Source organism: Dama dama, chromosome 23 (assembly GCF_033118175.1).
Source record: "Dama dama isolate Ldn47 chromosome 23, ASM3311817v1, whole genome shotgun sequence".
Classification (NCBI taxonomy): Eukaryota; Metazoa; Chordata; class Mammalia; order Artiodactyla; family Cervidae; genus Dama; species Dama dama.
In genome coordinates this window covers 19,950,370-19,973,459 of record NC_083703.1, presented here as the reverse complement: position 1 = coordinate 19,973,459, position 23,090 = coordinate 19,950,370, and the positions used below count along the sequence as shown (strand labels likewise).

General features: G+C 39.6%; 1 protein-coding gene across 15 annotated transcripts in view; it reads right to left on the bottom strand.

Moving 5' to 3' along the window:
• PARD3 (par-3 family cell polarity regulator) overlaps positions 1–23,090 on the bottom strand; it is a 557,182-nt gene that overhangs the window by 303,147 nt on the left and 230,945 nt on the right. For all 15 annotated transcript variants that reach the window (XR_009690004.1, XM_061126148.1, XM_061126154.1 and 12 more), the window contains exon 4: positions 6,598–6,773. Coding sequence is in view for 14 of the 15 variants with exons in the window: in XM_061126148.1 (XP_060982131.1) it covers positions 6,598–6,773 (176 nt within the window). In the remaining variant the exon portion in view is untranslated. The remainder of the gene's footprint in view (positions 1–6,597; positions 6,774–23,090) is intronic.

Below are 23,090 nucleotides of genomic sequence, written 5' to 3'. Positions count from 1 at the left end.
TTTAAAAATGCTTGCTCCTTGGAAGAAAAGCTATGACAAACTGAGACAGTGTATTAAAAAGCAGAAACATCACTTTGCCAACAAAAGTCTATATAGTTAAACCTATGGTTTTTCCACTAGTCATGTATGGATGTGAAAGCTGTATCATAAAGGCTGAGCAATGAAGAATTGATGCTTTTGAACTGTGGTACTGAATAAGTCTCTTAAGAGTCCCTTGGACAGCAAGGAGATAGGGCCAGTGAATCCTAAAGGAAATCAACCCTGAATATTCATTAGAAAGACTGATGTGAAGCTCCAATATTGTGGCCACCTGATGCAAAGAGCAGACTTGTTGAAAAGACCCTGAAGATGGAAAAGATTGAGGGAAAGAGGAGAAGGAGATGACAGAGGATGAGATGGTTGGATGGCATCACTGACTCAATGGACATGAATTTGAGCAAACTCCAGGAGATGGTGTAGGACAGGGAAGCCTGGTGTGCTGCAGTTCATGGAGTCACAAAGAGCCTGAGACAACTTAGCAACTTAACAACAATCTCGCAGAAAATTAAGCACAGCTATACACAGAGAAAACATGGTTTTAAAAAACTTCTTAGGCCATCCGTTGAGGTTTTAGATGGTTATTTTAACTAGATGGCATGAACAACTTTTTTATAATAGCCTCCTGCTAAAATAGACTAGTATTTTCAAATTTACCAATGTGACTGGTCTTCTACATTAGAAAGAAAAATGAGAAGAAGCAGACTAAGGAGCCAAAGGTTTGAGAAGAGGAGGAGGAAGCAAAAAAAGAGCTAAATATAGAATACCATTTTACAATGAATGAACAAATGAATGAATAACTGAGCCAGCAAGCAGCTACTTTATAATCACATGAAATAGGATTCAAAGATTATTGCTATTTTATTGTCTACATATCAACTGTAAAAGTTTTCTTACTCCCGCTCTCAATAAAACAGGTAGCAGGAGTTTTCTGGAGGCTTCTTGTGTCTGATTAGCATTGGAGACCCTAATGCTAGGAATCTAGGAGTCCCAGAAAATGACCTTATGTATTCAAATGCACTTTCAACTAAGATTAGGGGGCAGGATGGATTCACAAATTACCAATAAACAAAAACACTGCTTTTATCATAGCTTCTATCTAGAAAAATATTTCCTATTCTAGCTTTGTATTGATAAGATAGGATCTAGTATCTCAATGGGGTGTTCTTATACTTTTTAAAAAGACTCAATAATAGATTTTCATTTAAAAATGATAAATATGAGCTGAGTGTGAAATGAAGTGAAATGTCACAAAATCAAATACGCTAAATGTTTCAGATTCTATTCTAAGACAGAAAATCTAGCCTAAAAAGAAAACATCTCAAAATCAGAATTATACTTTTCTTTGCCCTTCTCTTGACAGGCGAAGATATCATCCCTTTTGAACTGGACCCAAGTTCTTTTAAAAAAGACCCTCCTGGAATCAACAGAAGAGCTTTAAATAAACACACACAAATGTCCCGAAACAGGTGAATGAATCTATTGGTATCAATGTGTTTATCTTTTAAAAGTCCATATGTAATTCTGATGCACAGTCAAATGGAACCATTAAGCTATTCAATAGAACAGTAAGTACTGGAATTCAGAAGGAGTACCAGGTGCTTCTTGGTGCTCTTCATTCTACCTCTCACTTCCCAGCCCAGCCCTCTAGGAATTATCATAAATCTCTTTATATAACATAAGTACTTTTTACTTTATGAATTTATGGGAAATAACTATCAATAGCCTTAAAAATGTTTGTTTCCTTGGTCAAATAAGTCTACTTAAGAAATCTATTCTAAGAAAATAATCAGAGATGTCAACATCTGATTGGTATATTAGGATATCCTCTGGAGGATACTTCTAAAGATTATTTATAAGAGCAAAAAAAGGAAAATGTATAAATACGTTAAATAACAACAATAAGAAACACCAAAGTTAATAAACAAGCCCAAAAAATCATTACGTAACAGAACATTGTGCAAGCTATCCATATTTGCAAGACACAGAAAAATGCTCTCAATATATCACAAATTAGCAAAAAAGGCAGGAAATTAAACTATATTTATTGAATAGAGATACCAAGGAACATCTCATGCAAAGATGAGCACAATAAAGGACAGAAATGGCATAGACCTAACAGAAGCAGAAAATAGTAAGAAGAGGTGGCAGAATACACAGAAAGACTATACAAAAAAGATCTTTATGACCCAGACAAATCACAATGGTGTGATCATTCACCTAGAGCCAGACATCCTGGAATGCAAAGTCAAGTGGGCCTTAGGAAGCATCACAATGAACAAAGCTAGTGGAGGTGATGGAATTCCAGATGAGCTATTTCAAATCCTGAAAGATGATACTGTGAAAGTGCTGCACTCGATATGCCAGCAAATGTGGAAAATTCAGCAGTGGCCACAGGAATGGAAAAGGTCAGTTTTCATCCCAATCCCAAAGAAAGGCAATGCCAAAGAATGTTCAAACTGCCACACAATTGCACTCATCTCACACACTAGCAAAGTAATGCTCAATTCTCCAAGCCAGGCTTCAACAGTACGTGAACCGAGAACTTCCAGATGTTCAAGCTGGTTTTAGAAAAGACAGAGGAACCAGAGATCAAATTTCCAATATCCACTGGATCATCAAAAAAGCAAGAGAGCTCCAGAAAAACATCTACTTCTACCTTAAAAAAAAAACACCTCTTATTACTTATCAGAAAGAAACTACAGCTTATAACCACTGCCCAATGAACAGAACAGAGACCTTGTCCCTGAAATCTCATGGCAGGCTGGTTGTGATAAGTGCCTCATTACACTGAATTGAGTCAAACTATGTCCACATCCTAGGTGGACACTTCATTCATAGGGATGTGGACCTAACAAGGATGGCGGAACAGGTGGCAAGACAACTTAAATATTCACACTGACTGAAATATCTTGACTCTTTCCCAAGATGAAATATTTAATTTGCACACACAAAATCTCAAAGGACAATACATCTTCTAGCAAGATACTTTCCACACACACAGTGTGAGCAAATTGGTCTCAAAGAGGTGGAAAGGGCAGTCAGCCACAAAATGTTGAGAAATAGGAATGAGCCAATGTTCCAGAGAACACAGAAAAAAAAGCCAAGATTCTCTTCCCCTCTATGCCTCACTGCCAGGTAAAACTGACAAAATTTAAGAAATTCAGAATTTGTAGCACTCTTGGTTTCTGAGTTCTCATCTGGCTTAGTAGCATCAAAGTCTGTGCACTGTGCCCTCTAAACTTGACAGCACAGTATCCCTCTTTAACCTGGTTAGATCCCATCTCTCATCTGTGGTTTTGAACCACAAGGGATAATTCACTGTGACTGTCTTGTTCAGAAAGAAGAGGCTTTAGCTGATTGGTTACTCCAAAACCATTTTGTTTATTTAACTTGGAAAAATAGAAAACTACTTACATATGCAAATGAGTTATACAAGAACAGATGATTTATACAAGCACAGAGATCAATGAATCACAGGACCGTGAACCCTTAACTAATTTATTTCCATGTTTTTATACAGAAAACCTAAATCTCTACACACTGATAAGAATTTATAACATCTTTAAATTTCCCAGCATGAGTGAGCTCTCGTGGATGCAACACAAATAAATAAAATTTCATACCAATAAGCAAGTATGCTTTCCTTCAAGCATTCTTCCTTAATACTGTAAACATCACAAGTCATTTACAGAAAATAAGACAGCATTATTAGACATATACATGTTAAAAAAAAAAAAAAAAAAAAAAACTCCTCAGACTAAACTACAAACAACTTAAAATCTAGACCAGGAAACTTAGTAAATAGGTATTGAAAAGTAAAGCCAAAGACAATTCAAAAGACAAATTCCCTACACACTACCTTTTACATGTGCCATAGGTGAATACGAAGTCATCTAGAGATATGTGCGTGAATCAAGGACTTTGCTAAGGAATAGTGCAGCTATCTGGCTACATTAAATGCCACTCCCAATAGGAAAAAAGTTTATTGGGTAAAGTAACCATTTTTAAAACCAATAAAATTATATTCAAGTTTATCTCATAGCACTGATATTTATAATGTGAAAAAATAGTATAAATGTCCAACAATGAGAGAATGATGATGTATACTCTACACTGGAATATTTTGCATTCATCAAAAATATTTCTAACAAAATTCACACCAGGGGAAATCCCCAGGAAATGGAAAGAAATGTAGAAATCATCAGGATGCAACTATGTAGACAGAGAATGACTCCAACTTTGTGTGTGTGATCATTAACATCTGTATTAAGCTGAGTTTCGAAATAGGCTATTATAGTTTTGTTCTATGCTACTAGTTGCCCACATTTTTACAATGATAGATACATGTTATTTTAAAAAGAACTGGCCAGAAGGATCCCCATCTGCTCTGGGTAGCCTCTGTGGGCTCTGGAGGCTAGAACACTGAAGTTCATTTTCCAGGAAAAAAACACCCCTGTAGACAAGTATCTGGAGCAAACTTCATTCTGCTCATTTGGATTCAAGAGCCTGTGATGTTAATGATAATTGTGAAATAGAGATTTTCTTGGGCTATCGTTAGTGGCAAGCAGTGGAAATGGTGGTGTTTTCTGGGGTATTCCTGGGTTCAGGTCAGGTACACAGGCGACAGGAGGCAAGGTGAGCACATGAGGAGATGGTGCTAATGTCTAGTGAGCGGATGCGGGCATGGGGACATTAGGTCTTGTACCCACTCCTCAGACCAGCCAGACTGTCCAGAAAGCCCTGGGGGCCCAGACTATGGCCTGCTCTGCCAGCCCTTCCAGTGATTTTCTGAAACACAAATTCTCAATATTAAGTCCTTTTATGTCTAAAATAGCTCTGTGGTTCTCTTCGCTACAAGTGAAGCTGACTCATACAGACAAGATGTTGAATGAGGTAGAAAGAAAACCTTCATTTCTTCAGTGAGTTCTGACGCACTATCCTACAACTAAGCAAAAACCTTTCTAAAAGGAATAAATTTTTTTAAACTACCAACTTGACTTGTTATATATTTGTGAAGTGAAGTGAAGGGGCTCCGTCGTGTCCAATTCTTTGCAACCCCATGGACTGTAGCCTACCAGGCTCCTCCATTCATAGGATTCTCCAGGCAAGAATACGGGAGTGGGTTGCCATTGCCTTCTCCGGAGGATCTTCCCAACCCAGGGATCGAATCCAGGTCTCCCACATTGCAGGCAGACGCTTTACCATCTGAGTCACCAGGGAAGCCATATATTTGTGAATATCCAAGTAAATCAGGTCTATTCCGAACATAAATGAAAGGTCGTGAGGCCTATTCAGAAACCAGATTCTTTGAACAGTTTGTTGTGTGATAGAAAATTCTAAATTTTCAGGCTAATCTCAATAAGATACTCATCACATATCTAATAAAATAGGTCAGAAGAATGAGCCTAACAGTTAAACCTCTCATCCAAAATAAGCAGAGACTACAGTACATTGCTTTTCTTAATAGAGCCTTCTCAGTTTAATCTTATATATTCCGTCTTTTTTCTTTACACAAACTAGTACAAAAAGGAGTTTGTTGAAATATGAAACTAAGTTAAAAGAAATTTAAAAGGTTATTTTAACATAGATGCAAAGGCTAAATCAAGCAAATATCAAGCTACATTTCAGTGTTCTTGCCTAGAGGATCCCAGGGACAGGAGAGTCTGGCGGGCTGCCATCTATGGGCTCACAGAGTCAGACATGACTGAAGTGATTTTACTATTAATGTGTGATTAATATGTTTCTGTACTTCTCAATACATACAGTGCTCAGTTACAGGCCGAACTGAAAAACTGTCATTAATTTACTCAATAGATGTTTGCTGAGAATCTATTTTATAAATTCAGCAGTGAAAATGACAAGCACAGCTTAAAGCTTATTGGGTAAAAGGTTAGAGATCTAACAGAACGGGATGATAAGGAATATATGACAAAGACTGTTAATACAAAGTGGAAAAAAGTAGGCTAAATAGACTAAAATAACATATGTTTATTTAGACTAAATAAATTAGGTCATGGACAAAATTAAATCAGGTCAAAGAAGAGAATATTATTAAGACTAGACAGTGCACTTTCATTTCGTATGAAGATAAAATTAACAACTGCATAGTGAGAGCAAATGACCATGGACAACGTCCACTTTCATCCTTAACAGTCCATATGCTGTGATTTCTTTAGTGTACCTCAGGGGCCAATGTAGATATACACTTACACATCGATTACCCCTTTAAGGACATGCAAAAAGCTCCTAAGAGGGTTGCTGAAGAGGACAGAGACAAGGGTAACCAAAGAGACAAGTTTGAGAGCGACCTTATGTGTATGTATTTCATGTTGAAAGTTGTCATGTTTAATCACATGAACATGTTATCAATTCAAAAAAATGAAAAAATAACACAGATTTTTATCAGAAAATTCAAGGGCAATACAAAATAAGGAAGCTCTTGGAACTTTGGCGTGAAGGTCACAGAAGACACGGTGGGGATGCTGTGGACACAAAAGTCCCGGCCCATGGGTGCCAGCCCTCGCTGGCGTGAAGCAGACACAAACGAGGGGCGCTTACCTTCCTGTCACAGGCTGCAGGACTGCCAGCACTGTTCTGCTTGAGGAAGCCAGCGGTTGTCGACCAGCGTGTGGGGTTTTTCCTTGAAGGCTCTTCGGAGAAGTTATTATCACTGACAGACGTGGAAAGGCCAATTAACGCTGGGTCACTGCTCCGTCGGACGTGAAGAGGCATATCTGTAACACAAAAAAGCATTGTGTTTTTAAAAGATAACCTAACACCTGAAAACTGTGTGTGAGAATAAAGATAGTTAAGTCCCAGAGATTAAAGAGTAGAGTAACACTTTAAGGTGACAGTGGGTGAGCATCCTAAGTAGAAATTCCATTCGTTTCTTTAAAAGACTTCACTGTGAAAGAAACAGGATGTCTACAGGATGAAAGAATACTTATCCACAGGATCACCTGCTCTGGAGTAAGACGGCCAGGTGTATCTGCATTTCACACCTGTTACCTGTGTGGCTCTAGGCAAGTGGCTTCACTGTCCTCTCCCTGGTCCCTTCCTACACAGACAGCAATAAAACATCACTTCTCACCTAAGGGGACTGCAAGGACTAAATGAGATAGACTGCCTAAAACAGATCCTGATACATGGTGTGTACTCAACAGAGACTGACAAAAATAACCATCGCTGCTATTATCATCCTGACATTGGTTTGGCTTTGCTAGTAAAGAAATCTGTTGAATAAAATATTTCTTTTGCTCAACAAAGTATTATCAGAAAGTGCAAAGCACAAACATATTTCTTATCCTTTAGATAATGAAATCTTAAAAGTAGAACACCAATATGCAAGTGTGCATGCTGTCAATCAGTCTGACTCTTTGCAATCCCATGGACTATATAGCCCACCAGACTCCTCTGTCCATGGAATTTTCCAGGCAAGAATACTGGAGTGGGTTGCCATGCCTTCTACAGGGGATCTTCCCAACCCAAGGAGCAAACTCTTGTCTCTTGCATCTCCTGCATTGGCAGGCAGATTCTTGACCACTGTGCCACATGGTAGTATACTCAGGTAGTACCTGCCATATACTCACATACACAATTACATAAAAGGTGGTGTTCTATCAGCTGTATTCTGTTTGCAATTACTCTAACAAAAGTGAATAACAAACTCAGGTCAGCCTTCATATGGTAGCACTGGGTACATGCTAGCAGACATGATGACTGTGACAATGGAAAAGAAACACTAGAAAACCAGGTAGAAGAACACAGGCATATGCGTCTGTAACACTGAGAATCAGAACCAAAAGCCCCACACGTCAACTGAGCGGAAAGCATAATAAACATACGACAAAATTTTAGATTAAATTAATGCTTAGAGCAATTTGTTTACAAAACCTAGGATGCAGGGTAAATATTTATTAAAAGCCTCGAACAAAACAGCTTTAATGGAGAAGGAGTAAAATCATCATTTATTCTATGAGAAACAATTTTGGAATATTGATGCATCTGGTCAATGTGTGGCTATGGAGATCCTTGAGGATGTGAAACTAAGGACAGATGATTTATATATGCTAACAGTTACATTTAAACCATTGTCAATCCAATAGTCTCAAATATGTTAAAGCAAATTAGAAACGATCAGAGAAAACATATGAATGATCAGAGAAGCATATGAATCATAATAAAATGTTGCCTTTAACATTTACTTCCACATCATGAGGATTTGATAACCAATAAAAAGTCTAAGTAACATAACCAGAGAAAAAAAATACATTGAACATTTAATTTAATACTATTGGTGTTTATCTTAATTTGCTAAGAGAAATACATACAGGAAAATTACAGGGAAGAATAATTTCCAGTTTTTAAGTATATGTAAAAACATGTGACAGTCCTTATTGCTTACAATTTATACCAAAAAAATAGAAACAAAACAAAACAAAGAACTATACAGTCACTCTCAAAAACAAGTTCACAAAAATATACCTCTAAGGATCTAGGTGTGTTAATAGTACTATGCTCTTACCATAAAAAAGTCCTCTCCCAATTAAAAAAATTGTTCTCAGATTCAAACATCAAAAATGTAAGCAGAAAAGCAACAAAATGGGGAGGAGGGAGAATAAAATACTTCTGGGAAATTAAAATACTGCTCCTTAGATATGGGTTCTGTTGCCTCCAGTTACAGGGTTGCTGATTGCTTGGTTGTTAACGAACTGTGTATACCTATATTTGTGTGTGTGTGTGTGTGTGTGTGTGTGTGTGTGTGTGTGTGTGTGTGTGTGTGTGTGTGTGTGTGTGTGTGTAAGACTATAAGAAGCACTGTTAGTTCACAAAAGGCCTTAAAAATGGTCCAGAAGTAATGACTAAAAGCAGTCCCGACAATGATAAAATAAAAAAGTACATGAAAGTACATTTCACCCCCAAATAAATTCAGGGACTATAAACTTCAATGAATTCAACTGAACACAATAAAACAGCTTACTCAACTTCTTTCTGAAATTCTCCCCAAGAGAAATACACTGCAGACCCGATTCAGATTAGATAAATAATTAGGATCATCGTCTTCTGAAAAGTCATGATCACTGTGTTAATCTGTTAGTCTGAAACAGACACAAATAATTAGCACTTTGTACCTCTTTGCATCTGTAACCCTCAAAATTAGAGATGCAGGGGAAGAAAGTGGATTCAAGAAGAGGTGGAGTTATAGCGGGACTGCAGACCTTTCGGTTGCCCCTTCTGGGGAGATGCCAGGGCACAGACCGCAGGCAGCATTGACACAAACCCCACAGTGAAGGATGCCGCAGGAGATCAAAACTCATTTTGAAAAGTAAACAATATGCTCTCAGCAAAGGAATGCCAAGTGACAGCATGATGATCTTGAAGTCAGGTTTTCTTGCAGTTGATGAGCTGTAAGAACAAAGTCATCAAAGAGCACACGGGGAGCAATGTGAAGACACCGTAACATATCGCATGTCCACACATGCTGGCTGCGATTTAGACAGTGTCTCACACTGATAGTGACAATTTACATTTTTATTGGTTTGTAATTTCTTTGTTTTATGGCTGTGTGAAAATTATGTCATTTTCATCCAGTTTATACTCACGATCTGAATCTTTATTTTAAGCATTAACCCTAGTGGAGAAGGGGGCTTCCCTGGTGGCTTAGTGGTAAAGAATCCACCTGCAATGCAGGAGCTGCAGGAGATGCAGGTTAGATCTCTGGGACAGGAAGATCCCCTGGAGGAGGGAATGGCAACCCGCTCCAGTCAGTATTCTTGCCTGGAGAATCCCATAGACAGAGGATCCTGGTGGGCTTCAGTCCATAGGGTCGCAGAGTTGGACATAACTGAAGCGACTTAGCATGCGTGCAGGCCCAGTGGAGAAACATGTGACTCACTTCAGAGACCAGTAAGTGGAGCCTAAGAGGTGACAGGAAGAGCATGGGGAGAGTTTTCTGGCCAGAACTTGAGGCTCCTTGGTCAGCGCGCCATCACCACCCAAATCTTGAAATTAATTCTGTTATTCGCCCATTCATTGAAAAATAAACTCCACTCCTAGCTACTTGCAGATATAAATGTCAGTCTCAATTTTGTAAAGGTGAAGAATTTTGCAGTGTTTTCAAAGTAAAATTACATACACTGAGAAATCAAACACGGATTTTAACAGCATCATTAGATTTGGGAGAGTTGAAGAACTATTACATATGCTATACATATAAACTGAAACAAGAGGAATCCCAATTCCAAAAATGTTAAAAGGAGAGGGGAAAAGAAAATGAAGGAAAAAAATAAAAAATCTCTGCTCATTCAATAAAGGAAGTATGATGCATAAGATGACGAAGCATGCCCCAAAGGACAGATACCTATACTGGTATTTCTCAATTTTGACCTCAGGACCCCTTCTCACCCTAAAAGTTACTGAAAAACCCAAAAAACTTATGTTTATGTGGGGTATAGCTAGGCATATACCATGCTAGAAGTGAAAATGGAAAAAACAGTTTTTTAATATTTATTCATTCATTTTTAAGTTAACAATAATAAACCTATTACATGTTAACATAAACAACAGAATTTTATGAAAATGATTTTACAAAACAAAGCACATGAAGCTGGAGAGGGGCACTGTCTCACAGGTTGCTTAGCAGCAGACATCTGGATTCTCATTTCTGCTTCTTCATTAACCTGCTGCAACATGACCAAGTATACAAAGAAAAAAAGAACTCCACAAACACTTAGTTGCGACAGGAAATAGAATTTTAATAATCTTCTCAGATGGACTTCCCTGGTGGCCCAGTGGTTAAGATGTCACACTCCCAATGCAAGGGGCCCAGGGATCCCTGGTCAAGGAACTAGATACCACACGTAGCAACTAAAATCCCATGTGTCATAACTAAGTGGCTCAACTGGAAAAGAATCTGCCTGCAATGTGGGAGACCTGGGTTCAATCACTGGGTTGGGAAGACGCCCTGGAGAAGGGAGACTACCCACTCCAGTATTCTGGCCTAGAGAACTAAGACTCAGTACAGTCAAATAAATAAAATAAAAATTAATCTCCTCAGATAACTGTAAATCTTTGATACCACATCAAAACTTGACTCGAAGGTTAGCTGCAATATAGAATGCAAACGTCCTGTTCTCTTGTTACATCTTACTCTTCGAATGGATCTTCTACCCATGAAAAATTTTGCAACAATTACTTGGAACATATTAGTAATTAGGTTAAACCAACCCTCCAAATGTTGACATATTAAGAAATATGTCAGAAAATCACATATGTGAATATTACTACCAATTCCATCAGAAAAATCATTAAGTATTGGGACGTTATCATGCTCACAATGAGATATAAGTTTTCCAAAATCTAATTCTACTAGAATTTAAAGCTCAAATGTTATCTTTGGCAATGAACACTGTATTTTCCATGTAATGACAGGCTCAGTTCATCCATTTTCTAGAAACCCTGCCAGATAACCAAAGTCTGAATAAACACAGCTTTTTCATTCTTTCAAATAAAAGCACTGCTCCATTAAAAATGGTTATCTTAGCTTACAACTCAAATCATCATATACAAGTTTTTCTCAATATGTGGTTTCCCTGGTGGCTCAGATGAGAGAGTTCACCTGAAATGCACGAGACCAGGGTTGGATCCCTGGGCCAGGAAGATCCCTTGCAGAAGGAAAGGGCAACCCACTGCAGTATTCTCGCCTGGGAAATCGTTTGGATGGATGAGCTGTGCCTGGAGGGCTATATTCCACGGGGTAACAAAAAGTTGGACATGACTGACAGAGTAACACTTTCACTACTCTCAATATGTACAAGTGCTTTATGCCTGCCTCCTATGTTGTTACACAAAATATTAAATTGCATGTTCAACGGTCAGGATTTTTTAAAAGTTATCATTTTGCTGCCTCATCAAGAATAGTAGATAAAATGGCTTTTTTCTTTAAACTGCAGCTGTGCTGAGTGAGGAATACATTTGGGGCTACCATCTTATTTTGTGCCAAGGGGCCTCATCTTACCCATTAGTGTCTGGGCACCTTTGGTTCAATATCAACCCAGTGAACAACACAAAATATGTTTCTGGATCACTATGAATAGAGTTTTGCCTAACAGTCTCCCTGAGATGTTCTTCGTGATGCAAAGGATCCAAATCTCCATTAAAATTAATAGATGTTCATTAAATGACACCATTAGAAAGATAAAAAATTGAATATAGATTAGGAGAAGCTATGATATGGAGTATTATAGTACTGACCATGTACTTGAACATGAACTTCCAGATGTTCAAAGTGGATTTAGAAAAGGCAGAGGAATCAGAGATCAAATTGCCAACATCCACTGAAAAAGCAAGAGAGTTCCAGAAAAACACCTACTTCTGCTTTATTGACTACACCAAAGCCTTTTACTTTGTGGATCAAAACAAACTGTGGAAAATTCTTCAAGAGAATGGGATTACCAGACCTCCTGAGAAATCTGTATGCAGGTCAGGAAGCAACAGTTAGAACTGGACTTGGAACAACAGACTGGTTCCAAATCAGGAAAGGAGTACCTCAAGCCTGTATATTGTCACCATGCTTATTTAACTTACATGCAGAGTACATCATGAGAAATGCTGGGCTGGAGGAAGCACAAACTGGAATCAAGATTGCCGGGAGAAATATCAATAACCTCAGATACACAGATGATATCACCGTTACAGCAGAAAGCAAAGAAGAACTAAAGAGCCTCTCGATGAAAGTGAAGGAGGAGAGTGAAAAAGTTGGCTTAAAACTCAACATTCAGAAAACTAAGATTATGGCATCCAATCCCATCACTTCACAGCAAATAGATGGGGAAGCAATGGAACAGTGAGAGACTTTCTTTTCTTGGGCTCCAAAATCACTGAGGATGGTGACTGCAGCCATGAAATTAAAAGACACTTGCTCCTTGGAAGAAAAGTTATGACCAACCTAGACAGCTTATTAAAAAGCAGAGACATTACTTTGCCAGCAAAGGTCCATCTAGTCAAAGTGATGGTTTTTCCAGTAGTCATGTATGGATGTGAGAATTGGACTATATAAAGAAAGGTGAGCACCAAAGAATTGATGCTTTTGAACTGGGGTGTTGGAGAAGACTCTTGAGAGTCCCATGGACTGCAAGGAGATCCAACCAGTCCATCCTAAAGGAAATTAGTCTTGAATATTCATTGAAAGGACTGATGCTGAAGCTGAAACTCCAATACTTTGGCCACCTGATGTGAAGAACTGACTCATTGGAAAAGATGTGGGGAGATTGAAGGCAGGAGGAAAAGGGGACGACAGAGAATGAGATGGTTGGGTGGCATCACCGACTCTATGGACATGAGTTTGAAAAAGCTCCAGGAGGTGGTGATGGACAGGGGAGCCCAGCATGCTGTAGTCTACAGGGTCGCAAAGAGTCAGACACAACTGAGCAACTGAACTGAACTGAACTGACCATGTACTTGGATAAGGAATTTAGTTAACATTCACTTCAGCCTTTGCCTTTAGTTTTTGTATTCCTAGTGTGTTTCTGCTTTATTTTACAAAAACGGGCTCATACTGTACGTGTTGGTTTGTACCTTTTCCCTCCTAGTAGTCTAGGGACTACTAGGTGAAGGACAAGGAAGCCTGGCTTGATGCAGTCCATGAGGTCGCAAGAGTCAGACACGACTTATCGACTGACCAACAACAGCCTATCAAGTAAGCAGATTTTAGAACTGTAAGTCACAAATAAAACTGCTCAGTCTACCGAAAAGAAAAAAAGAACCACCACCTGCCTAGATGTGCAATCCCAACATGTCAGTCCACCTCACTGGACCTCAGTGTCCCCATCTATAAAATCAGAGATTTAGCATTAAAACTAAAAACTGTTTGATTCCATACAGGATCATATACTCCTATACTGATAATCATCCACCAAACCTCATCCTAAACAGAACTTAAAATCATTTATGAAGAGGCACTAGAAAAAAATATAAAAGCATCTCAAAGTAGTGTCATTAAGAGTTGCCTCAGAGAAGAATGAAAAATGTACAAGAGTTGTCGGTTACAATGCAGAAGTAGCCACAACTGCCTTCAGGTCTTTGGATGACTTGAACATGATTCTAAGGAAAGAGACTACTCCAGAGGTCTGACCTTATCAACAAAATGAAGCATGAAACACAACTGCCTGATTCATTTGACAAGCTCCCCACCTCTCACTGTCCTGATAAAGCAAAATATTGCATAAAAGAACCCAATTTTGTCTTGGCCTCAGAGAAATAAAATACAAATACAGCCTTTTTGCCTATAATTTGCTTCATGTTTCTAGGGCTCACAGTTTTTCAGCATTACTAATAATCCTGTGCAATTTGCATTCTTGCAAGCAATTAGAAATAATGGGAGCTTCTCATTGAAGGTAATTTGGTCATTATTATCATCATTCCTTACCCTCCATTTTAGGAAAATCAATACTTCTCAAAACACAATAATAAAACTTTCTCTCCTGGTAATCTCTGATTTATTTAGTATATAGATTTTCAAAGTATGGCTCTGAAATATTAAAGAAAATTCAAAGATGAGGATCTTCAATAATTAAGCTACTGGATGAAGCGCCCAGAGGTGGGGACGATGTCACCAGGTCCTGGGTGGTGGTGGAGGCTGTTTGATGTGTGCCTCCCTTTGAAGAGTGGATAAACCTTCAAATTCTCTGTGGCACTAATGCACTGTAAATATTGATTTGCCTCTCTAGATAAGGTGCCTTTTAAATAAGTGAAAAAAAATGGAACATCTAATAATGAATTAGAGCAATACTTAAAAGTTCAGATATATACATTTTTAACGGTTATACATCATACCCCTACTCCTAATCAGTTTTCCCAATGTTTCTCTTCTTTTATTCTTCCAGTGATATTTAAATCATTTAACCACCCAAGGCAATGAAGAAGCCTTTTCCAAGAAGACAGACACCAGCCATCAAGGTATTTAATCAAATCTAAAAATAATATGCAGTTGACACACATATTAGAACTTATGATGCAAACAGCAAAATTATGCTTTGTGCAAAATGAGACCGTCTCCGCCATCTTTAGCAATAACACATTTCTTAAAGACACATATCACAGTGAGGAGAGAAGTTATTAATACAAGCCATGGGGAGAAAAACATGACAACAGAATTGCCACCTTCCAATATAAGAGTGCCCCTTTTTATAAAGGTGTTTATTTGTATTTCACTTACTGAGATAAAATCCTTGGAAATAATCTGAGGAAAGGCAAGACAGGAAATAAGCTTGAAAAAACAGCAGATGACTCAGAGAGAAGGACAAAAGATGAATTTTATTACCCTGTTATCATATATATATATATATTATATATACATACACACACACACCCCTACAAAATTTACAAGCTATAAATAAAGAACACTATAGTTGGAAGGTGGTCTGAGAGAGAAACTGAAATATCACATTTACAGATGAGTGACCTGAGACCAGAAAGAGAGTGTAGGGCTGGGTCAAAGGTTACACTACTCCTCTGAGCCTAGATGTCCCTGGAGTGCTTGTCAATAGACTCCCCATCCCGTGTCATTTGACCACACTGCTATCCAGGAAGAATTAAGACGTGTCAAAGCCACCACAGTATGCTTACCCTTCACTAGAAATAACAGGAGATTTCTTGGGAAGACTGAGTTTAAAACCCATTTCTATAGATAAGAGGATGAGTTCAAAGGTCCCACTGAATCTTAGATACATATGAGGAAGGAAGAGAGAGTCAAGAGGGAAATAAATATTCAGTGTTCTAATGTCATGTGAAAATATTTACAAAGACAAACTCAAGAATTTCTCTGAGGCATTATGAAATTGGAATCATTAGGATTCCCATTCTGGAAAAAAATAATACATCCACCCTCATCATGAACCTCCCAAATATTCATATGAGTACAAGTAAACGGAGATAAGTGAATAAGATCAGTGGGTTGTCTCAGTGCTGTTAGGATCTAAAACTTCAGTGTTTCAAAATCTTACCAGTGAGGGGAAACAGACAAGGAATCTCTAGATATTATTTCTTACAGTTGCATGTGATTCTCAGTTCTCTCAATTTAAAATATTAAATAAAAGCCCCCCTCCAAAAAAACAGCTGCAGGTGAGAAGTCTTGAGGTCTAGGCCTGTAGCCACCAGGACTGAAAACATCTTTCTAACCCCATCTTCTAGAACAGTCTCCTCACCTCTGCAGACAGCCACATGCCTTGCTGACTGTCCACACCAATGGTTCCCCACAATGTGCTCCCAGCTCAGATACTTTCATGTCTCCCCTCCTGGGTGGCCTCTGGCGTCCACCCACCCCGGTCCTCACTGCCCAGGGGCCCCCGCGGCTGCTCCTCAAACCTGTCTGATCCAGCAGCAGATTCAGAAAGAGGCAATTAAAGAGAAGTTTAAAGAAAGGACAAATATACAGCAGGATTGAGGAAAAGCAGCGGGGGGAGAAAGCAGCAGCAGAGAGAGAGAGAGAAAGTTGAGAGGACAGGAAAAAGTGTATGCTGCAGCCAGGAGGATCTTGTGTTACCGTGAGAGGCAATGCTTCCCCCACAGATGAGCGCTGGGCCCTGCACACACCCTCTATTTCCAGGGACAGTCGCCCGCTGGCGGGGAGGGCTCGGGGGTGAAGTCCAGCTCTGGCTGTCCTCGCTGCCTGATCCCAGGGCCCGGAGCGGCCCCCAGGAGAGAAAGTCCGATTCCTGCTGCTCGCGGCAGCCACACTGTGAGGCCACTGCCCACCCTCCCCGAACTCAGAACGCTGAGGCCTTGGTCCGGGAGGGGCCACGGGTGAGGTCGGAGCCTCTGCATGGCCATGTTTTCTGCGAGTTTCTGTTTAAAGACTCTTCATCACATTGATATGGTTGATTCATGAACGCTAAACTCACAGCCAACAGGACTAAATCTCATGCCAGGCTGAAGCTGAAATAACACGTATTTTCTCCGTGAGGTACATCTGACTTGTTGGATTTAGGACCACAAAACTGCATTTTACATTTGAGGGGTCATTTTGAACGGCAAGATCACCAACCAAAAGCACAAAAATGTGAAAAACGTGGCACCCAATACACCATGAAAGGGACCTTGTTTACAGTATAAGCGCTGAAAAAGAGGCAGGGTCCTTGCTGGAGATACATGCACTGGGATTCAAAAATATTTGTGGGAACCTCCATAGAGAGTGAGGTCTAACTGTACCTCCTTCCATTAATGTTTGTCGATTGAATAATCAACTCAGAAATCTTAAGAACCGATCCCACTTCCTCCAATTCCTCTCCAGATGCTGCTCTCTTGTGTTCTTTCCTTGATAAGCAACTTTGGAGAAAGAAGGCTGCTTGACCCTCACTTTTCCTTTAACCCATCCTCATGTGGGTTAAAGCCTTCCCCCACCAGCCCCCAGTACAGAACCATAAACCGCCCTCTCTTCCTCAATGGATGCTTTTGACCACCAGTCCCCGGAGCTCAGTGTGCGGCACAGTCACGGCTCTGCCCTGTGGAGGCTGTCGTGCCATGGAGAAGGCGGACTAATCACCCAGCCCTGCGCAGGGTGACACGGTGCCAAAGGAGAAATACTGAGAGCCTCCGCAGGGGTCAGGCAGGGCACTTTCTCAGAGCATCCTCGAAGCCTTCAGACAGAAGGGACAGCTCAATCTTTCCCTGCTGTCCTTTCTCACTCTTGAGGTCTCCTCTCTCAGGAAGCTACTGAACACATCTTCAGTGGCAAGGTGCTCCTTTAATGGCCTGACCCCACCAGAGTATCTGCCATGCTATCACCCTGAGTTTGGGGGTCTGCCTCCCCTAAGCACACAGCTCCTAGGAAATAACACTACACTTGTTACTGTCACAACTCCCCAGAGGGTGCTGAACCAGCAAAGAAGTGAATAAGTCATCAGAACTGAAGGTTTAGGTTTGTCTGTTTGGGGTTTTGTTTCATCGCGGAGATGGTGGTGTTTGGCCAGTGGGATAATGAGAGAGGAAGAAAACACATAGACAGAGAAAACTCTAGGGACAGAGGGCAGACGCTTAATTGTACACAATTAAAACGACTGCAAGAAATTTGTGCGGCTAAAATGTAGCATTAAAGAAGCGATGGAGACAGTGAACACCAGGGAGGGAGCCCTGGATGAGTCAACCAGGGTCATTTAAGTCAGAAATTCTCCAACTTTAATGTGCATACAACACACCAAGGGATCTTGTTAAGATGATTCCACGGATCTTGGGTCATGGAAGATGAAATTCTGTATTTCTAGTATAACTCTGACATCCAGGCTGCTGCTCCCGCCATTGCACTTGAAGACTCGCAGGGCTGTGTGTGTGCTCAGTCGCTCAGTCAGGTCCAACTCTTTGCAATCCCATTGGCTATACCCAGGCTTCTGGGTTGATGAGATTTTCCCGGCAAGAATACCAGAGTGGGTTGCCATTTCCTTCTCCAGGGGGTCTCCCCAACCCAGGGATTGAACCCTCATCTCTCGCATCTCCTGCATTGGCAAGGCGGGTTCTTTACCACTATGCCACATTAAAACTTTCTTTAGCTGTGCTACAACATTTTGATGGGCTCTCATCAGCTCACATGTTCCTTGCCTCCAGCCCAGACCTCTGAATGCATGAATGCATCCTCTGCGTATCACTCACAACACCTTTACCAAAGTACCTGTCAGACGGCACAACTCGGAGAGGTTGATCGGTGGGGTCACAAGACGTCAGATTAAGCCCTGGCACCTCTCCACCCAATGCTGAGATCCAGTTGGAGTGCTCTGAAGTGACCAGAGGCCACAGACCCCTCCATCCCTTCTTGTCCATTGTCTTGACCACTCTAAGAGCCTGGAGGGCACCTCCTTCCCTAAGGAGTCCCTAGGTTCTGAAAGCACAGTGAATCCACGCCTTATGTCAATTTCGCTGATTAGAACCAGTGCTCTCTTACCCATCTCCCTTGTTAATCTCAGAGGTTCCACCCTTAGATCCCAGCCCAGCAAACGTTTGCTAAAATGTTGTTGTATGAATGAATGTGACTACCCATCTATCTCCATCCTTTCATATTGACTGTCTTAAGTATTATAAGGGCAACCTTTTTAGCAAAGAAAAAACAATTACAGATATTAGATGGCCAGAGAAGACCAAAAATAAAAAAGTGGGGGTGGTTTCTGTTAGAAGCAGCTCAAAGAATTACAAACTGATACATTAGTGATAAACTCTCTCATGAAGAATCTCAGCAACATTCGACTATTTATTATTAACTTTGTACTATTGTTCTTCACTCAGTGTTTGCTCTCCTCTGAAAATATTTGAGCTCGAGTAAATCTAAATTCTTCATATATAATTTTATATGTATATCTATCAAATCCCTTATATGACTTCCACTGTACCAATTTAGTTCAACCACCATGTAAATTAAATTTTGAAATTATCAGCTTCACCTGACAAGTCATCTGTCTTTCAAAATTGATGTTACCTATTGATGGTTTCGGAGATACTCTCTAAATGCGCAGTGCCCTTTCTCCTTTGACATTTGTCTTCTATTATTTTATTAAGGATTCAAGTAACTCAGTAACTGTCAAGTTAACTTTTGATTAGCATTATTCTACCATTCCTTTATTATTTTAACCTTTATTTCATAATACTCTACAAAAGTGTAATATTTTTCTCCTAACCAGGGACCAGCTTTTCACCTATTTCATGAGCCAACTTTCTATTCTTTAAGAAAGTACATTCTTTAAGGATGTAATCCTTTCTATTATTTAAGGAAAGTACAACTTTCTGTTATATAAGGAAGGTCCTCTATGTAAGTAGACTTTATAATTATTTCATGAACATATTAACCGTCATCAGCTACTTCACAATGGCAAGGAACTCCTTTTTTAAGTTTTTTTTTTTTAATGTGGACTATTTCAAAAATCTTTATCTTTATTGAATTTGTTACAATTTTGCTTCTCTTTTATGTTTTTGTTTCTTGGCCACAAGGCATGTAGGATCTTAGCTGTCCAACAAGGGATCAAACCCACACCCCCTACATTGGAAGGCAGTCTTAACCACTGGACTGAGAGGGAATTTCTTAGCTGGAAAGGCCAGCTAAGAAGCAAAGCCCTTCTTAGCATTCAGGTGGTAAACTTCCACCAGAGTCGCTATGCATCATTATGCTCATATATAGATTCTTCATCTTGAACTTGAATCTTCATGGTACTAAAAGCTATACAAGAAGGTATCAAAAGTCATTAATTCAATACAAATATCTGACAAGCACCTTCTGTGTGCTAGGCACACTTCTAGTTGCTGCCCGTAAGTGACCCCCCAAGAACTACACACTCTGGTGACACAAATCACCAGAGAGATCCCTTGTCCATTTCCTTTACTAGTGATGAGAAGGACAATGGATAAACAAGGACAGATAATGTCACGAGGTGATCAGTACTGTAAAGTGAAGCTGAGGAAGGAATCAGGGGCTGGGGAAGGTGGAAGAATGCTAGTTCATCTGGGAGAGCCGGACAGCAGCACTAAGAAAGCATTCAAACAGCTCATTATCCACTCTCCTGTCCTGAGTGTTCCAGTTTCAAATCAATTCCTTGCTAAGAGCCTTATACATCCTGGCTATTCATAAAGCCATTTGGCCCTGGTTGCTGCAAGGCGGCAATAAGACTGGATATTTCTGAAACATATGGCCTTGTGTCTGTTTGCGTTACCTTCAAAGTGCAGAGATCTTTCAGAGCTAATCTAATCCATCCCTCCTTTTTGTTGAGGAAAGAATCATGTAAAAGTAAATACATCCTAATCATCTGTAACAAGCCAATTAAGTCTGTAATCACTAACACTCATTGAACATTTACTATGGGGTCATGTGTGTGCTAAGAATCTTACTGCATTAATTGATAACCTCCTCAGAACACGGCTAAATACAGGTTACATTATTACTCCCACTTAATAAGTAGGGAAACTGGTGAAGCTAACCTACCACTAACTGGTGGAGATAAATCCAAGCCATGATAGTCAAGCCGTGTAGAGCACACCCCTTTCGAGGAAGCATGGAGTCCTGCAACACCAAGGACTGAATGAAAGATCAGGGCTCTGATGTCCCCGCCAACCTGGAAGAAGAGCAGTAAAGGCATGTGGGTTTGCTCAGAGCTGCAGGAACACCACTGTCACTAAGCTGGCGGCTCCCCTGATGCTGGGATCTTTGCAATCGTTTCCACGGGTGAAAAGAAAGGTCATGAAAGAACTTCAGAATGAGACATTTCCCTTCAGCTAAGACTGGCAGACAAATGAGACTTTTAACTTCATCACAATTTATTTTATTCTTAGGGGATTTGTGGGGAGAAATAGGCAGTGGTACACACTGAAGTGGGGTGACATCATGGAGTGTGTGTGTGTGAGAGTGTGTGTGTGTGTGTCTGTAAAACTAAATGCTTCATGCTTCATACCCATATAGGAAACACTGATGGGGATTAACAGGTTCAATCTGTACATTCACACAGTATGTCACTACAACCTTGGGATGTAGGCTATATATTTGCCGAAAGATTCTTTTCAGTCAAATATGTAGTCTGTTTCAGACAATAATGCCTGGAATGTACTAAGTACTCAACAAGGGCTAATTCTCTCATCTGCAGCCTTGCTATACCTGACCTTAATAAAAGGTCAGAAATGCAGGTCAGTACTACGGTCTTCCCATCCCCACAGTGCTCTTGTTTGTAACTCTTTGAGTTAGACCCATGGGTGCAAATAATCACTAGTCATTAAAAAGGATCTCGGAGTATCCTGTAAAATGTGGGTTCCTGGTCCCCCACAAAGAAATCCTGAAACTTGGGTCTAGGGTCTAGGACAAAATCCAGACATTACTTTTACAAGCTCTCCAGGAAATTCTATTTGCAGCCAAGACAGCGAATCACTGCTCTCAACCAGAGAGCACTGCACATCTAACCTGGGAGATCTTGTTAAAAATACAGGTGCTGATTCAGTAGGTTCTGGGCAGGGCTGAGAGACTGCATTTCTAATAAGGCCCCAAATGGTGCCTTGGACTAGCAAGACCCCTATCTGTGCTGCCAGGTAGCTAGCCACTAGTCAGAGTGTGCAAAACATGTCATTGCAAGTTTTTATATTAAATAATTCTGTCAGATACTGAATTTAGCTAAATAAAAATATAATTCAATAATCAGTCATTTTATACTCTCTGTTTTATTAACTAATCACTAAGAAAGAATAAGATGTGAAACGGCCCTCCTGCATCTTTTTAATTTGAAAATGTTATAAAGAGAAAACAATCTTTCAACTTGTTAGATATAGGGCAAATAACTTGCATTTTCTAAAATCTCATTGGACTTTTTTATGTAATATTTTTATGCTTATATTTGCATATTTCGATAACCGTAATACATGACCATGACTCCCCAAAGAAACAAATATTTACAGAAGAATTTTTTTATTAAACTGCTATATTTGGAATGAACCTATGTGACAATTCAAATCCTACTGCAAATCTGTATACAACATAGAAAATTCCAATAGTAATAGGAGGTGGGGAAGAATCCTCTATTTATTATATTAAGAAAACCAAACAACTGCTAGTCTGCTTTTTAATTGAGGAGATAAAGCACTTTAATATAGATAAAACATTTCTAATATTTAGGAAGTACTTTTCCAACTATAAAGTCACGAACTTTACCCATAACTCTGACAGCCTGACAAGCAAGCAAACAGAATTCAACCCAAGTGTAGTTTCCTAGGCAACAAGCACAGATACGACCAATGGAAAAAATGAAAAGGAGAAAAAGCATTGCAGCATTTCCAGTGGGCTTGAGAAATACATTTTAATTGTCAAAATGCCACAAAGACAACAATATTGAAAATCATTTCACTGAAAACGATTCAAAGCAAAAAGCCATTTTCATTACAGCAAACGAGGTGTGGAAAAATAGAAAAATTAGGTTCCCTTCCTTTGCTCTGAATTAAGTAGGGACGGTGATCAATCTTGGTTGATTTTACAAAATTTATCTACATTAGTACAGATTTTTAATATGGCTCCTTAGTTTTCTCGACAAATAGGACCATACATTAAT